The following is an 18538-nucleotide window of genomic DNA, read 5'->3' as shown; positions in this document are numbered from 1 at the left end:
TGTTTGATACAGCTGCTGATGACAGCTTCATCCCGCAGGCAATAAGACTGTTAAACAACTGAACTGCTGAAACAATTTCATAACATTCATCTGCTACTTAGTAATTATTGATCTATTATCTAATTCTAATATATCATTCCAATAACTTGTATATAGACTCGTATTGCACTATTCCACTTTTTTTTTCTCACTTTTTTGTATTACTTTTAATATAATATACTTTAATATTGTTTTAATATTGTCTGCTTCTCTGTATTATTGTGTTGCATTGTTGGAGAAACCTGAGACCTAAGATTTTCAACGACATAATTACTCTGTAGCTATGTTAGTTTGACAATAAAGAACCTTGAACCTTGAATGTTGCATCTTACTTAAACAGCTAGATCTGTCAGGTAGTGTAATGTATACCTCAATAAATTATACCTGTATTATCTTTTCAACTCAAAATAGGAAATTATTGTTATTTTCCCGTCACTCTTTGAAAATAGAACTGCTTCAAACCATGAGGATGTATATTTTACAAATCAAATGTATTACAAGTTTCCTCGTCTAGACCTCTTAAGATGCATTATCTCTAGAATACATCCCAACAGTGAGACATTACTGTACCTTGGCACCAGGTGTCGCTGCAGCCTCATGTTCTTATTTAGAGGTTTTATTTCCCCTATAAATCTCCACATGAACCCATCTTTAGGTAAGACAGGTCTGTGATTTAAGAGCCAGGTGCAGTCATTGACTAGAGATGTCAAGGATTTGTAAGGTTTTTAATTAGATCCAGATGTGACTATTTACAATCAAAAAGAAAACTGTCAGTCCGTACAATTCCACATTCAATTAAAAAGGAACTTAATTTTACAGAAAAGGTATTCTTTCATATTCCCATTCTTGTAGCATTTAATCGTAAACTAATATTTTGTGCTTAAAAAAATAGCAACCTATATTACTTTTATATTTAAAATGTATTTTCAAATGAAAGGAAGACAAGATATACACAAGCATCGGTTAAACCTATATCAACCTGGACACAGCATGAACAACCCTGTAAGCTACTGGCCAGACAACAACTTAAGATAAAACACTTCTGCAGTTTCAAAATGTTCCAGCCAAAATGACTCCCTGTTAACCGTTTATATATTTTCTGATTTGTTTTGATAAATCCCTGATCTACACGCACAGTAACTTACATTAAACTTCTAGTATAGACCATACTAGCATCACCTTATTCAAAATGGCTACAGAATGCATTGCATGTTTGACCTTTAAAGGGAAGTACAAAAACTCATAAAAAAGTATAAATGAAGAGAAAAGATCCAGATCCAACAGCATTGGATTCTGTGTTGGCTCATGCAGTGAATTGCAGAAATCAGTGATATGAAAACCAGTTTTCTATAGTCCTTTAGGCATCGAGTAAGTTGGCACAGATAAAAACACCAACCAGCCTCCTGACCGGCACCTTGTACTATATTAACGCTTAAATGGCCACCTCACATCACAACCATAAATACAGGCAAGCCAAATAAACATTAAAAAAAGGCTCAAATAAAAGCGGTCACTAATCATGTGATCAAAGTTACAATATAAAATATCTTGTGCATTACAGAATATTTCGTAATAAGATCTTTCCAAGTTTCATTCTAAGGTATAACAATAGCAGTCTGTACACAATTTATATAAAACACACAATATCCCAGAGATGTCCAGTCCTATAACAGAATATCCCAGTCTTCGTCGCTGCAGCCGCTTCTCTCTCATCTATTATTACTGTGTGGAGTATTATGAATCATCATCATCATCATCATCATCATCATGGTCGTTATTATTACTATTATTATTGTGTGTTATTACATTAACAAGATGAGTTAGCTTTTCCATATACAGTAAAGAAGAAAAAAAGGCAACACAGAATGAGGCCGCGTTAAAGGTTGTAACTAGATCCAGTCCCTGAGGGGTACCACACAACAGCAGAGTCAGCCCTGTAGGTCCTCCGCCACTTCCCCCTTCATTGGCACGTGGTTCCCCCTGTTGTCCGGGATAAATACTGCATCTGGTCCCCAACCACCACCGCCACCACCTCAGTTCAGTCAAAGCAATGTAGTGGGAGGGCGATGGAGGGCAAGCAAGAAGCATTTCTTGTTTTGAGTCAGTTCTAGGCTTTCCCTGATAATCTGTACAGTACATTCGGGAAATGTAAAAGGGCGATCTGTCTGCATAGGGAGCAGCTTCTGGCCACGCAGAGATCTTAAGTGCTTCATAATCCACAAAGAGGAGAAGGGGGCTAAGGCCGATGAAACCTAAACAAAACAAAGAGATTTCATAAGAAACAGACCTTTATATTTATAATACATACTCAATATTTCCATGAAATTGAACCCTGTTGTTAATATTGTTTATGATCATTATTTGTTATGATCAGCAATAGCCATTCCATGTATTTAGATTATGTCATCTATCTATAGAGTAGGTTTAATTGTTGGCGTCAGGATCTGCAAATCCTGTGCTGCATTTGATTTAACTTCCTATGCAGAAGGGATTTACATGATGCATGCAATCCAGGTTTAAATTAATGATTTTCTTTTAATTATCCTAATTATATCTGCCCCACTGTTTACTCTTCTGTGTTAACGCTGTATCAGAGCTGTATCCAGTTACTGCTAATGCAAAATCACTATTCAGGGACATTAAGTGTCTAGGTGACAAACAAAGTGGCTTTTACTGTGAAATAGTCACAGGAAACACAATGTTATTGTCACTGAGGAAAGTGCTGAGATCAATCATTCGTCTGGAGACCTTATACAGTCTATGGTCTCTAGACAACATGACAGAAATCATTTTTAGCATGGGAGGGAGTATGGGTCCAAGAAGAAACAGCTAGTGAGCTTACAGAAAAGGAGTTGCAGAAATCATCTGACTTTTAGCAGGGAAACTCCATTTAATGTTGCCCTTTCATCTGACGAAAACTACTTCCCCTGTGTGAACTGTGGAATCAGATTGGCTCTGTTCTTTATTGAAACAGTAGGAGCAATATGTGTGTTTTTGTGTAGACAGATACACCAGTTGCTCTTCTGCTGCACTTCTGACACAGTAGCTGCACACAGAGTATTTGCTGTAGTATTAAAGCCCACTCGCTGTTACCACGGTAACCACAGTTGTCGCCAAGTCAACCAGGACTGAAGTCGAAAAGGATTGTAATTGTCAAGATCGTTCTGATCAAAGGTATACCTCGTGTAGATCCTGCTCTCTTCATGCACCTCCATTTCAGTGCTCTTATAGTCGTTGAGCTCCTTCCTGATGGCCGCCTGGATGTCAGGAAAGAGGGAGTTGGCGTGAACAAAAGGAAAAATGCTAAACATTGTTCTTTGATGTTGATAAAATGTAAAACACAGTCCACTGCTGAGAGATCAAGTGTTTGCTGGACACAGTAAACAGACCTTGTCAGCCGGAGTCAGCTTGGTCCACGGCTTTTCCGCTCTCCGATCATAATCATTGGCATCTGTGACTTCCACATATTCGTGGAACCGCAGGATTTTTCTTGCCTGTAGTTCTGCAACTGTGGGTCTTTGACTCAGCTATAAAAACACATGTCAGTTTAGTATCAAGCACTGTAGATGGTTTGACTCTTGAACGTCTGTTTTTTTTAGGTTTTCGCCTCACCTTCCTGGTCAGCCGCCGTTTGATCTCTCTAACCTCCGCTTGTCTGTCAGACCGATTTCTAGCTGGAAAAAGAGGGAAGGAAAACAGACAACAGAGCTTTATTTAGTTTCTGCATGAAAGCCTGACTTCATGTGCTACAAAGGTAAAGACAAATAGTTTCTAAAATTAGACATCTCAAGCTCAATACGCATTTCAAACAGTCTTTTCAAGTGGATGTTGTTGCTTATACTGCATGTATAAAATGCTTATTTACATAAACAATTCATTCATGGACAAATCATCAGTCCAAATTGAGCTGTAATGATTGTTAAACCCCACAAAACTAAAGTCCAACAAGCTTAAGAACAGCACACTCAAAACAGATTTTTGTAATGGATAACCATTGAGAAGGAAAGAAAGCTTTGATACTAACGCTGAAGGATGTTTCTTTGCTCGAGCTCCTCAGCAGTGGGTCTCTGGCTTAGTCGCCTGAAATAGTAAAACAAGAGAAGGGACTATTTTTAAACAGTTTCATCACTTTGCCATTCAGGCAATAAGTAGGACAAAGATCTAAGAAATGATCTCTAGATTTCTTCACGAAATGCACATTCACTATTGTCAGTTTTAAGGGTACAATTGCAAGTTTGGTGCTGTCTGTCTTTACCGAGTGAGTGCAGAGCCGATCTGTGTGCGGATGGCATCCCACTGCTCCCTGCTCTGCCAGGTGAGGCCGGTCTGTCCTGGAGGCTGGTCCTCTCTATTGCTCCTGTCCTGGGCAAACCTGTCCCTCTCCGGGGCGCAGGGACGGTTGCTTAGCTTCAGAGCCAGGGTGTCCTTCCTCTTGACCCTGCTGGCCAGGGCGCCTGGAAGAACCAAGAAGAGATGTGGTGAGGTGTGAACGACAAAGCTCTTGAAAACAGTAAATAATGTTTATATGTCGTAAAACATCATTATGCTTACTAATTGGGGGTTCATCCTCCTCATCTTCATCTGAGTCTTCATCTTTATAAAGCACAGGGCCATCTGAGTCGCTGTCCTCCCGATGCATGCCATGCTCTCCTTCCTCTTCCTCATCCTCTTCCTCTTCGCTGCTGTTTCCCCCCGGGATGACGCAAACACCGGCGTCTCCGACAAAGCATCTGCGACTCCGTGGCTCTAGCTCTGGCTGTGGGATTTCCCCATCGTACTCCTCCTCTTCCTCATCATCTTCCTCATCTTCTTCTTCTTCCTCATCTGAGTAGTCATCTTCAGATCTAATGGAAAGAGAAAATACAACAGATTTAAACATAAAGAATACGGATGAAGCATCTGTTTTGGGGTATTTTACAAATAAAAGCACTTAAACATGACTAACCGATTTGACCAATTCAAGATGTAGGTATCCAACCTTCAACATAATGAACTTTAGCTGTACTTTGAGAAGTCTTATCCCAACCTTATAGTTGTACTTGACTTTGCTATGATCAGGGAAGGATTTTCTTTAGGATGCTTATTGTCTCATGCCTGGCTGGATCTCATGAAGGTAGAAGCCTTGAACTATTCTGCTCTCTTTTTCATGTCACCTAGTGAATTTACATGATCATGTACTGAGTGTGGGGGAAACTTCTGAAGCAATTGGAGTCAGGACTCAAAGAGAGACACGATGATGGAGCTTTGATGGCAAACACTGGTGGTTTATTTGGAGCTTCGGCTGGAGAATTCACAAGACATGTCACGGGCCACGAGTTGACCACTCGGTTGAGATGCCACAATCAATTCTGAAGAACCCTCCTGTAGCTCCAGGTTTGAACTAGTTCAGAGTGTAATAATCAACATTCTTCAATAGATAGACTAAACAGCTGAGGACACTGAATCACATTTGTTGTTGCTTATGGCTCGGGGTCATCTACACCCCGTGAAGGATGTGTTCCAGGTGTCCCACAACAATAACTATCTCTGACCGAGAGTTGCCCGGTCACAAACTGGCAACAACAACAAAATGCTAGGGCAGCCCCTCTTTAAGGGAGATAGCATGCTGCCCAAGGTGGGGCATCTACGTCAGAGGGCAAAAGGTAAACATCTACGGAAATGATTCCCTGACACTGAGAAACTCACAGTTTTAGTGGTTGGATGCTGACGGGAAGGGGGCGCCCCGCCTGGTAGTCCGGAGGGGTGTCAAACAGCAGCGTGTGTGCGCGCTGCGACCCGTCAGGATGCGGCTGAGCCGGGCCGGGGCTGGACAGCGCCCGCTGGATCATGATGTGCAGCGGGACGGGAGCAGGGCGCTGAGTGGAGTCATTGGTGGGGCTGGGTGGGTCAAACAGCATGGGTATGGGCTGGGGCAGCGGGTGGGGGTAGGAGTGCTGATGGTGGAGGTGGTGGGAGTGTATCTGTTGGCGGGGAGGTGAAGGTGGTCTGTGTGTCGGAAGGGGAGGGGAGGCAGGAGGGGGAGGCAGCTGAAAGCCCATAGAGAGGCTGTGGTCCTCGATAGAAAGTGGGGAGGGGATGATGGGATGGTTTGGGTCCTCCGTGTTGCGCTTAGTGACGGGGGTGGTCCTCTTAGGAGGCATGGGGGGAGAGGGCTTGGCTGGCACAAGACTGGCACCTCCAGTGGCTTGGGTGAAGTCACCTGCACATAGACAAACAGTTAAAACATGACGCCATAAAGCAAGACAGTTACAGCTAAGGCCTGAGAGTGAGAGAGCGTATAAAGGCCATTGAAGGTAAATAAACATAACTATAAAGAAGTATGAAGCTGGAGGAGGAGAAGTCTGAGATGATTCATTTACAAGAAGCAATTTGAAACTTTGTTCATACATATCAGTATGTTGTTTTCCTCTGAATACGTCCAATTCACAGCTATGGCTCTTCATAAACCAGACGCTCATGAAAATGTGGTGATTATATGTTTTTTTAAATTCTGTTTAGAAAATGTTTTCTCCAGATTTACCCCCCCAGTCCCGGCTCAGTGTTCATTACTATGATAATAATAATAAATTCTTCAATGGCCTTTATACAGCGCTATATGTGATATATGCTGTGCTTATTTTTCTATCCAGTTTGTTGCTGTCACATGAGAGCACATGCATCAGCTGTTCATGTTTGATGTACCCAACATGACAGAATACACATGAACAAATACAAATACTGGGATTACATGTCTGACTGAGCATTATTGCGCACATACATACATACATACATACAGTGTTTGAGATCACATGACTGTGTCAACATGAATGCACGCACTGCCCCCAACACACCAGTGTGCAGCATGTGCCCCAGGTGCCCCAGGTCACACAGACGAAGAAGATACACACACAGCCTACATGCTCTTAACCTGCCACTTCGTTTTGTTTATGAGCATCTTGAAAGTGCAAAGCTCCTAAACAAAAAGCTGACGTACAAACGTCTATAATCATTAGCATGCACAGTTGAATATTTGCTATACAATTATTAAAACACTGTAGATTAGCTTTGAAGCCACATCATTGTTAAAAGCCATAGCCGTGCTACTGAGATATAATAAGAGTTCAGTGGAACCAGACTTTAAACATGCAGTAGACTGGATTACATCTCCCTTTTTAAATTAAGTTAGAGCCCTTTAGCCCCTCCATTCATATCCATCCATCCCGGTTGAGCAAGAGCTGAGTGGATTAGCACTTTGAAATTCACTTGACGCATTGAAGACCACACCGGGAACCCGCTAAAGGCTCTCCCTCATTCACATGCCGAATAGGAGAGTAAAGCATTAACAACATTCAATCGCTCACTCACACAGAAGTTGGTTCTCATGTACACAAAGCACCCGGCACTCATGATCAGCTCATTATGTGCATGCGGCTCCTACATACCACATCCAAAGAAAAGCAATCAAGGCCAGGTAAAAAGGCATTTGGGGGGGGGGGGGGGGGGGGGGGGGGGGGGTATGCTGGCAGCGAGAGAGGACGCGACACGATGAAGAACGCAGACTCTGGACGAGGCATTCCAAGCACGGCAGCCTGGCCACAGAGACCCCAGAGGGCATCCTTTACCTGAGCGCAGGCCTCCGGCCCGCCGGCACAGGTAGACGGGCAGCGACAGGTAGACATCGTAGTCGCACTCTCGCTTCCAGCAGGACCAGTAGAGAGGGAGCTGAGCGTTCTCTCCCCCCTGCAGGGCCGAGACTAACAGGGAGGAGACGGAGGCCTTCAGCGGGAGTCTTTCATTAGCTGCAATATGGGTGGTACTGTATATGTTGCTGTATGGATAAAGTGCGCTGAAGGAGGGCCCTAAATGATCATCAATCTATTGAAAAATAGCCCCATAGTGTGGGAAACATGTTTTGTTTGTGTTCCTGCCAAAAAAGATCAAAAGGTCGATACCACAGGTATGTCTAATGTTGGTTTAATATGAAGCAAAACCAGGAAAACCTTAGCTTAGCTTAACTATGTTAACACAAATGACCTACCAGCTTTTATTAACACACAATTTCTAATCTCTTTCATGCATACAAAAACTAAAATGTAAAACAACACGTTGTGCTTAGCCAAGTGTCTCCAGGATGTAGCTTTCCAAAATGTTAAGCAATTACTTTTAAAACATTATTTAGTTATGAATTTAAGTCAGCTCCATTAAGATAAAGATTTCTGTTCTCTAAATTGGATTTCTTGTTGGCCTGCTCTATGTAGTCCAAAGCTGTTAAAGCTGAACATGTTTCCAAGCTACAACCAAACAGCCTCAAGAGACAACAAGCAACATGTTTCCCTTTGTGACAGGTCACATGACTAGCTGATAAAATGACATACGAGAGAAACAGCGTATTATAACTAAAGAAAAAGCTATCACACAGACTCATCTACAGGCATGACAACATGTGCCCGTCAGCTTAAGGGACCACAATTAATCAGATCTGTTGATAATAAGCTAAAAATGAATCAAAGCAGACAGCCTTGCCCAAGTGGGAATTAATGCAAGATCCCAGATGAGACAAACCCACAGTAAACAACAACAACAACCAGCACACCGCATCTGTGTGAGCAGCTTCCCACAGCCACAAGAGTCCGTTATCTTCGGAGTGTAAATTCTGGGGAGAAGTTGCAGCTAAAAGCAGTCCAGGCGTAATAACGAATTAGCAGGGGAAAAGCTCTTCAAGCTGCTCAGACAATCCTTAACAGGACAGGAAGTGTGTGTGTGTAGCTAACTTCTTTAAAAGACTCTCTTTGCCAACAGTTGTGCACTGACTCATGAATGAATGAATGAGAAATGTTTTCGCCAGTGGGAAAATGACATGCTTAGTGAGCAAATACTTTAGTGTTTATCATGTATACTTGACGGTTGATGTTTGATTCATGGGATCATGTTGATACCCTCCATCTAGGCGTGGCTATCGTTGGGTACAAGTTACAATACCAATAAAACGTACTTTAATGATAGCACTACTAATGGAGTATTGCATTTGATGCCTTTTTTTAAATAATTTTTTACTTATTATACTTTATGTGATTCCCATCATGTGAATACAAAAATTCCGCTTTGTAAAATACCATCACCACTGATGAATGATAACATATATTTAAAATATCTTCCCATGGAATACACGGCACACAACTTCACGGCACAACACCGCATTATAAGCCACTGTAGCTACTGCAGTAGGGGGCCAATCACGTCGCAAATTAATCAAAGGACACCTGAAAGACTGCATGCAAAGTACATGGTAGAACTGGGTATGAAAAGGATAGAAAATAGACTCAATACTAGTTAGAACTGGGATATTTACTGATATTCATCATCTGCAATTGAGCAGAACTTACCCAGCATGGGGGCGTTTCCCCTGTTCACAGGCTTGGGAGGGGGCAGAGGGGGCTGCTTGGTGCCATGAGAGGTGGAGGTCAGTGTTCCACCTGAGGACTGTTGAGTGGACGTCCCTGCAGAGGAGATGGACCGGACAGGTTTGGGCGCCACGGGCGAGTGAGAGCAGTACTGGCCCGCGGGGTGGTTGGATGGAGTGCGGGGTGAACCCTTGCCTCCAGGTTCGGGGGCGGAGGTCATCAGCCATTTTGGAGGCATGACAGAGTGTTTAGGTGGCAGAGGTTCACGCAGGGTGTTCTGCAGGGCGTCCCGCAGGGCTTCGGGGTCGGGGACAAAATGGCTGTCTGACTCTGAAAACACAACAAAAAATAGGTCATTCACTACAATAGTATTCTGGCAGTAACAAGCTTTAGTACACACACTATTCCACATGGTAGGCATTTCAATCTCATTATGAAATATTTCTCTTCATGTTTCAGTTCAGGGACTGAGCAGCAAGCTCATTCTTTTGCTGATAGCACTTGTTTGAGAATTGCATTATCTAGGGATCAGCTGAGAAGATAAACAGAGTGGGCGACTGCAATTAGCACCAAACCCCCCCCACGCTGCTGATGCTGCTCCCACCCCATTCCTCAAAGCCACAGATCTGAAGTGCAGGGTTATTTATTTACAGAATAGCCTTTATCACTGTGACATCACATCACATAACCAAAGAGGAAATAATACCGAAGAGAGGAAGTGAACATGAAGAACAGAGGAATAGAGAGAGAGAAAAATGAGGACAGAAAGAAGGAGATGTGATAAAGATAGAAAGAGAGTGGGAGAGAGAAAAGCAGCATCAGAGAGAGAAAAAAGGAAAATACAAGGTGAGAGAGAAGAGAGACAAGCGGGGACACATGAAGGAAAGTGGGAGAAAATATCTGTTCACCTGCATATCTGAAAAATAACTCTCTTTTCTAATAGTAGTTCTGTATTGGCGTTTTCAATATGATGCTGTCAGATAAATGATAACTGGATCAAAAAGCACTGTTATTTCTCAAAGTTTGGTGTTTTAGTCAAATCAATTAGCTATGGCTCTTCCCCAATTATCACAGGGCTGACAGTGTTAGCGTTAAAGGGCAATAATGTGTAAAGTGATGGTGCCACATTAATTAGGAGAGGAGAGGAAAGGACGAGCTATTCCCTCATGTTCCTGAATAAGAAGCGTAGCTGGGGCAGGGCCCCTGGGAGCCGACAGGAGCCTGTCTATATCTGGCAGGACAGCACATAAGCAGGAGAGTGACAGTATGAGTGAGTGGACTGATGAATCACCTACTATCATTAAGGATGTGTGAAAGAGGTCAAATTGTAGAACACCTTATCTTTGACTTTACAGTGAGGATTATTTAAAGGTCTCCTATCATGCAAAATGCACTTTTTTATGTCTCTTATACATAAATATGTGTCCCCGGTTTGTAAGGGAACTCAAAAAGTGTTGGAAAATAAAACCCTCTCTCTTTTCCTCCGTACCCAAATCTCTAAAAACGGGGGTACAACGGAGCTGATCCAGATTTCCTGCCGATATGACGTAATATCGGAAATGTGGGCTGGCTTTAGACCCACGGCCCTATCAGAAACGTCGCTATCAGAAACAATGCCCGACGTGTTTTGGAAGTAATATGGTCTTTGTTTACATTAGCAAGCATCGCTAACACTCAGAGCTAACGCTGTAGGAGAGAGTATGTGTAAAGAAGCAGGAGATAAAAAAGGTACTCACATTGTGGTAAACCCGCAAGAGAAAAAGCATTTGTGCTCTATACTGTTTCAGAAATAATCCTTGATGTGGTTTTGAACATGATCTGGCATTTAATCACGGCAGCATTTAGCTGAGTATCTGGGTAGAATTCTCCTGCATGAACAGCCATAAGCTCCCCCCTCTTTTTTTTTTAAAGCTTCGGACCCAGAATCAGCCATTCTCTAACAGGGCTGAAATAGAGGGGTATGAGGCATGGCTATAATGGGTAATCTGTTTGGTATTTTGAGCATAACACTTCATAGACATGTTTTTTATATATTTGTATTATCTGAGAACTATAATATATGCTTCAAAATTGGATAATAGGAGACCTTTAAGATGGACTTCATGATAACAAATTGTACCCAAAAATACTGGAAATGCCTCACCTCTGCGGGACCTTCCCTCCTCAGCAGACGCATGTCGGGGGAGGGTGGGCTTCCAGTCCGCCTCAGCAGGCCGACTCCTCCGTCCATCCTCCGAGGGGGCCTTCTGCAGCCCAGGCCTCTTCTGGGCGTCCTCTGGGTGGAGTCTGCCTCCGCGCCGGCCCTCCTCCATCTGCCCTTGAATCTGTCCCTGCCAGACCATGTTGGGCTTCCACTCGCCCTCTACGTGTGGACGTGGCCCCATTCCCCCCCCTCTGCGCACATCTTCATGCAGTCCCGTGCCCCTGGAGCCTGGAGCCCCCCGGCGCTCCCCGTCCGAGGGAGAGCGGACTCTGCGGTCGTCTGGCTGGGCGAGCCAGGCTGGGTTCATTCGAAAGTCTGACTCTGAGGGGGGTTTGCCCTGGCTGCATGGACTCCTGCCCCCTCCTCCTCCCCCTCCCCCTCCCCCTCCCCCGACCCCCACACTAACAGGCAGCGTGTGGCCGTTCTTCACGTAGTGCTGCTTCAGGTTTGCTGTATCTGCTTCGGAAAAAGTTGTTCAGAAGAACATATGTCTTGTGAAAATACAGCTATAAATGATTATTCTGGAAAGAAAACCAAACACAAAATGTTTATTTCATCTAAATTATTCAAATTGTTTAAACTGCCAAAGGCTTTGTTTGATGTTATTGAATATTTTTGGGGTGTTTACTGTTCTCTCCCTCTTGAGCCTATAATAAAACAGAAGTATGATACGATAAGTCGTTTAATCCATAAAATGATTAACATCAACTTCCTTTAGGTCATTTCCCCATCTAAAAATGCCAAATAAAATGTTAGTTCTGGCTTCTCAAATGTGAGGATGTTTGACTGCTCTCTGGTTTATTTACTTGTGAATTAACTACCTATTGGTTTACGATCGAGTTATTCAAAGTGGACACCTTGGGCCCTGAGGTAATGTTATTGGACCCATTTTCTGATATTTTATAATAACTATAATAAGTAATACAAATAAGAAAATAACAGATTATTTGGTAATTCAAATCGTTTTTAGTTTACAGCCCTGTTCAGCAGTAAAACAGGAGGGTGTGTGTAGACAGTGTGTTTGTTTGGTGTGGTGAAGGAGCAGCTGTAGGTTTAATAAATGGGCTTCTGCAACAGCGGGGCCGGCATTACGCTTGCACACACCCCTCTCAAAGCAATTCTGCTGCAGGGCACAATGCGTTCCACTTTTCCTCAGCGCTGGAGAGTGGCATTTTAAACAGATATTACATTGAAAAACAGCAAGGTGAAAGTAAATTTGCCTTTATTTTGAATATGTCTTGGACACCTGCTGGTTTGGAGGTCAGTGTTCCTTCCATTATGTACTGAACTCTGAGTGTACCGTGCTGTGTGGGTGTGATGTCAGATACAGCTGGATTACAAAAGCACTCTTACCATTGTCCGGGACCTCCTTCAGCACCCCCTGTTCTATAAGCTCTTGCCGCGTACGCCTCGTCGACATCTTTCTCTCCAGTTCTGCCGTCAAAAAACAGTTTTTACGTTACACACCAGGGCTGCACAATAAATCCTGTCAGCATTGCCATGCGTGTATAGTCCAATCCCAGAACATGCAATGTCAAGAAAAGAAAAGAAACTCTTTATGGTAAAAGTGTCTTTTTGATACATTTTCCATGAATTATCTACGAGGGAAGTCTGGCAGCCCTATTAAACACAGTTTTCTTTTTGAAGAGAAAATAATGCAAATCAGTCAAATTTAAATCTGACCTCATGCGCCAGAATTCAAAGATGTCGTTTACATTTCCTTTCTCAACAGGATGTTTTGTTAGCAGCTTATTGTCTTATTGTAGCTACACTGATCACATGACGAGAGCCAAAGCAACCTGTCACATTCAGGCAGCGACACATGCATTGAGGCATTTAGATGAAAACTGAATTTCACTGATACGACCGTTGATGAAGGACACAATGACGCCACAGACCTTCGGAGGTTTCTTTGAACTTGTCGCTGCTTTTCTTCTTCCGCCACTTCCACGGCTTGAAGATCTTGCCCAGGGTGGAGAATTTTCCCTTACGCTTTGGGGGAGGGGTGGTGTCCCCCGTGCTGTCTGTCTCTCCCACCATAGTGCTGTGGTGCTGCTCAGCTTCATCATCTGAAAGAAAAGCATATATAGAAGTGTTTTTATACGTTTTTTCATATATTTTTGGGCCACCAGGACCTTTATTGAAGAGACAGAGGGGATGACACACCGATGGGCGGGCAGCTCTACCAGGTGAGATATAGGGCGGCCCTAAGTCTAACTTTTTTAACTACATTTGTTGTACCCTAAAACAAGATGCCGGAAAAGATGTGGAAAATAAGAGTAAAGATCCAGCAGCAGTCACAATACTCTGAGAGGAATTGAGCTCATCTCCTGCCGTGCTCATAATGGCTGTTATTATCTTTAGCTGTTAGTTCTCGGGGACTGCGTGTGCTTTGGCAAGGTGATGCTGAGAGCTCATAGACTCCTCCACATATCCACAGTTAACGGGAGAGGTCTGACGCTGGCGTTCAGCCAAGATCTCTCACTGTCAAGTGCTCGCATTCCTTGGCTGGATGGAGACTAGTGCCTTATCAGCCTTTCAGCCCTCAGTGCCTCTGTAGTGGAGAGAGACTCACACATGGAAGCCGTACAGTAGCAGAATGTAGTAGCAGCCATGATCTACGCATGCAGCTCGCTGTCAAGAAGAGTAACGTGAAGAAGAACGCTGATTATGAAATGCCATTAAGGCTTAGGATACTCCATTTAATGGCATTGTGCCGTCGTGGCTACATATTGTGATTGACAGGCACACTGACAGGGTGCTGAGCTCACAGAGAGTTTAACACGTTAGCTCTTCCAAGGCTGCAGCTGCTGCACTCAGCAGACATAATATTTACCAGTGGAGAGAGAATGGGGTCCAATTTAAAACATCCAGTCTCAGGCACACACAGGATGTCCCCTCCTGGAAGTCTGATTCCCACAGCACTGTGCTCTCACACAACACCTACAATACCTATGTGGCATTATTAGCCCTCTAATAAAGAATGTGGAAACATCAATAATATCATTTCTGGAAAGAAACTGCATTTGACACACACAGCAGGCGCGGCGGGGTTAGCTACAGACAAGCTTTCCTGAAGCTGGCAGGGTTTCAGTATCTTGCCAAGGGACGTTTTAGTATTGTGGACAGTTGCTGACACAGGATTCAAACCCATTTTTGCAGCTGAAGGACAGAGTCTTTAACCGCTGCTGCACAAGGCTACCTCAATGCTGCTGGCGGGGTAACATTTGAACCGAATGCTTACAGTGTTTGGAAGTAGGACATTTGTATAAACGAAAAAAACAATTAAAATATAAACCGTTTGAATTCATGGACCAATTTAAAAATGAGGCTTTGTTGTAATGTCCTGGAGAGATACTTTTTTGGCAAGCCAAAAAAAAAAGATACTAGTCTACCTGGAAGAGGGGTGTTAGGTGTCCAGCTTCCATGGTGGCGGGACTTTAAACAGCATTCCATGAGGAAGCATGAAAATCAGCTGTCCTATATATGTCCCAACAGAAAATACAAGACGGACAAGTTCCAGAGAGCTGTTCGAAACTACAGCGGGGAGACTCCCGGTTCAATAGATATGTCCACACCATGGAAGGAAATCCAGCTTATCTTGGCGAGGTAGAAATCTGAGGATTCAGACCAGCTGCCATAACATCCAGATTAAGCATTGCCTAAGGCCGCCTGTGATCCAGAACTGAGGTTCTCACACAGCAGACTGCTCCGTCACAGGAGCCTCTGACACAGTGGCTCAGCTGAAGCCAGTGAAGCAGGATAAGAGCTGCACACTCCACGGGGCGCTGCAGAGACCACGATTACAGAGGACTCAGCACATGCAGCAGCCATCAATTTGACGAAGATGAACGACCATGTTCTTAGGTTTGTACATTAACCATGGACGTCCGATTATAAAGTGTCAATCCACCAACACAAAGAGAAAAAAGAAAAAAAGTGCAGTACGTCCGATTCAATTATCACACCCAAGAGAGCTGTGGATCCACTCGAAATTATTCCTCACAGATACAGAGAGAAAAACTCTTCCTTACATGTCATTGTTTCAGCTGTAGTGAGAAGTGGTCTGGTGTGTGGTGGCACTACAGCTGTGTATGGGAGTGGGAGGAAAGGGTCAAAAAGAGCCACAAAAAGGGAGAACGAGTACAGGAGTTATGGGAAAAGGGGGGTGGGGGGTGGGGGGGGAAACAGCCTGGAAACACAGGGAGGAAATGGCACTCCACCCTGACTCTGTGACCGAGAACAAAGACAACCTATTTCCCCTCAAACTCAACAACAAAACCAACTAAACTGCTCATAAACACAGTGCTGCTTCAAAGTAAATACAAATAATATTTTTGAACATCTAGATATCGTGAACATATTACATCCAAGAATCTGGGTTTTAGTGGTCCTGCTCTGTAATCAGCAGCTCTGCCAAGATAAGGCATACCGGTCAGGAAGCATGGGGGTGTGTGACACTGTGTGTGTGTGTCCCTCTGACGTACCCCCATCCTGAAGCCACACCTACCACTCAGACATCTCCCAGAGTTCACTCTAACCTCATGATTCGATGAGTCATGTCGGGCCTGGTCAGGTGAGCATGTGGTTAAAGGAGACTGTTGTTATAAAGGACCCAGCCTTCAGCCAAAGCTGCTGGCCAAGCCTTCCTGATCACTCACATTAGAAGCACAGGGTTGGGAAATACCTCCAACTTCATAATAAGCCTTACTCTTGCCAAACCAGATTATGAATTGTAATCTACTTAATTGACAGCACACAAAGGGGCTGTGATCACTGTGCTGGAATCTTTTGTGGACTAAAACCATTCAACCATTTAAAATAGCTGAGTAGGAGCAGGTCAAAAGAATAGCCTTTGAGGTATGAGGGAAAGAAATGTAAGACAATAGTTTAATCTGTCATTAAATCACCACTTTCTACTTTGTCAAACCCAAGGTCAAGATGAAAGATTCGTGTGGGCTTCGGGTCTACACACTTTGTAATATTAAAAACTGTAAAAATTGAAAAGAAAAAATAGGAATGAATCTAAAATTATGCAAAAAAATTAAAGTCAGCCACAAGCTCTATTTACACAAATCCATAAATAAATAAAATGTATTTATTAATATTTAATCTTACTGATAAAATACAATCTCTAGTTCACTGTAATAAGAAAATAAGTGCGCAACACACAAGTGTAAAAACACAGCTGAGATTCATCCACGTGATCCCTATGATTTAACATTCCTAGTGGTTGGTGAAGGTGGGGGCAAATTTGATTACATAATCCCCACCCCTTATCTCTCCTCTTTGCTTTAACTCATTGAAAAAGCACAACGCTCCTTTCAAACCATGCATGTAACTGCTACACAACTGTGAAAAGTACACACAGAGTGAATGAGTGAGTCAGTAAACTCACCGCCATTGTTGTGTTGTTGTGGGTCCTGAGCTGGGTTCTCCACTCGAAGGCTCTGTCCCATGATCCAGCCCCCGAGGGGCCTCTACCTGTCCTGCACCCAGGGACACACACGCTACACTGGACAGCTGCACCTGCCTAACTCCTTCACAAACTCCCCAGGTCTCCTCTACAAGTATGTTCTTCTTCTCTGTGTTACTCTCGACTATTTGTCCTCTACGCCTTTCAGTTCAGTCCTCCCCCTTGTCTTCCCTCCCGCAATCTCCTTAAGACCTTCCCTCCCTCCAGGAGTTGGACTCCCTCTCCCCCTCGCTCACTGACCCTCCCTCCTTGGCTCGTTTCACAGGTCAGCATTCACTGAAAGATGCCTGCCATTCCTGAGAGAAAGCATGTTATGTTTTCAATTTAATGTGTGTGCTGTGGTATGTGGTGCAATGTGTGCATACAATAATGCATGTCCATTGTTTTGTGGTGCAGCGAGGCTCCAGAGAGCAAGGATTTTTTTAAATCAAAACAATTATGAAAAACAATTATTTACCGCACACTGGCGTCAGTATTTTCTTATTTTCAGCACTGAGATGACAAAGAGAACAAAAGGGAGGGTCTGTAAAAGCCATTCGCAAATTAGTAATGCATCCATCCTAACAAACAAAAACCTCAATTTAGTCTCGATGTGAAGCATGGAGCTGAAGAAAAATGGGGCAATTTCAATCACTGCCCTGAATCAAGAGAAAGGTCACTTAAAATCTGAGACTTTTAGCGGGAGCTGTTTAAAGGTCAAGAGTGTCTGAGATGCTGCTCCCTCTCAACATTTCAACAACAGACATGAATCCCAGCAGCCACTATGGCACTGAGCTCGTTAATAGGAGGAACGAAGTCACTCTGACGAACAGGAAGACGCCGCGGTTTCTATATCCAGCATGCACGCTTATATTAAGCTACTACTACGGGCTCTTCATAACTAACAGAGGGTGTTTATCATGCCGCTCACCTCTCCTAATGCCTCCAGACAGCATTTTATGCACATCTCCAAGTCTCTTATCACAGTTTTGCAGTCATTAGCAAGACTTTGAAACATATTGGCCAAGGAGAGCTGGGGCTAGAATAGTGAGCAGAAATGAGAAAGAGACAGCCTTCTCTAAAGAACAAGAAGAGTGAGAGCACAGAGTGGACCCCTGAAGTACTGCTTTGATTCCTTTTGAGATTTCCGTGTATTCAGAAAAGCTTGTCTGACTGCTCCTCAGAGGAATCCAGAGCATTGAGCTGTGTCATTATGCCTAGATAGATCTGAGTTTCCTGAGTGATTGGCTTCATCTCGAGCCAGTCTAAAGATGGAGAGCGAGTGTGTTCGGCTGCGTTCCTTTTTCTCTCCCTGTGCCCCAAATACAGCCTCCACACCGGGCCCGCTTCCAGAGAGAGCGGAGCCAATCCGCATGAGCCCAGAACCTGTTGGCCTGACCTGGATAACAGACTGGGCCAGGCCACTTCAGCAGGCGCACAGACTGAGCAGGTAAACACGTA

The 18538-nt window shown here is 43.7% G+C and overlaps 1 protein-coding gene across 1 annotated transcript; it reads right to left on the bottom strand.

The window, feature by feature from the left end:
* Positions 1–745: 745 nt before the first annotated feature.
* Positions 746–15648, bottom strand: phactr4b (phosphatase and actin regulator 4b). Its single transcript, XM_034127984.1, is given in 15 exon segments — positions 746–2291; positions 3220–3296; positions 3429–3566; positions 3652–3713; positions 4064–4119; positions 4295–4493; positions 4591–4883; positions 5725–6238; positions 7641–7772; positions 9402–9749; positions 11563–12081; positions 12976–13056; positions 13521–13691; positions 15018–15092; positions 15095–15648. Coding segments are annotated over 15 exon segments (2790 nt in total). The 5' UTR covers positions 15204–15648; the 3' UTR covers positions 746–2275.
* Between the last annotated feature and the right edge of the window lie 2890 nt (positions 15649–18538).

Source organism: Trematomus bernacchii, unplaced genomic scaffold, assembly GCF_902827165.1.
Source record: "Trematomus bernacchii unplaced genomic scaffold, fTreBer1.1, whole genome shotgun sequence".
Lineage (NCBI taxonomy): Eukaryota > Metazoa > Chordata > Actinopteri > Perciformes > Nototheniidae > Trematomus > Trematomus bernacchii.
The sequence above is the reverse complement of the archived record's forward strand: the minus strand, read 5'-3'. Positions and strand labels throughout refer to the sequence as shown.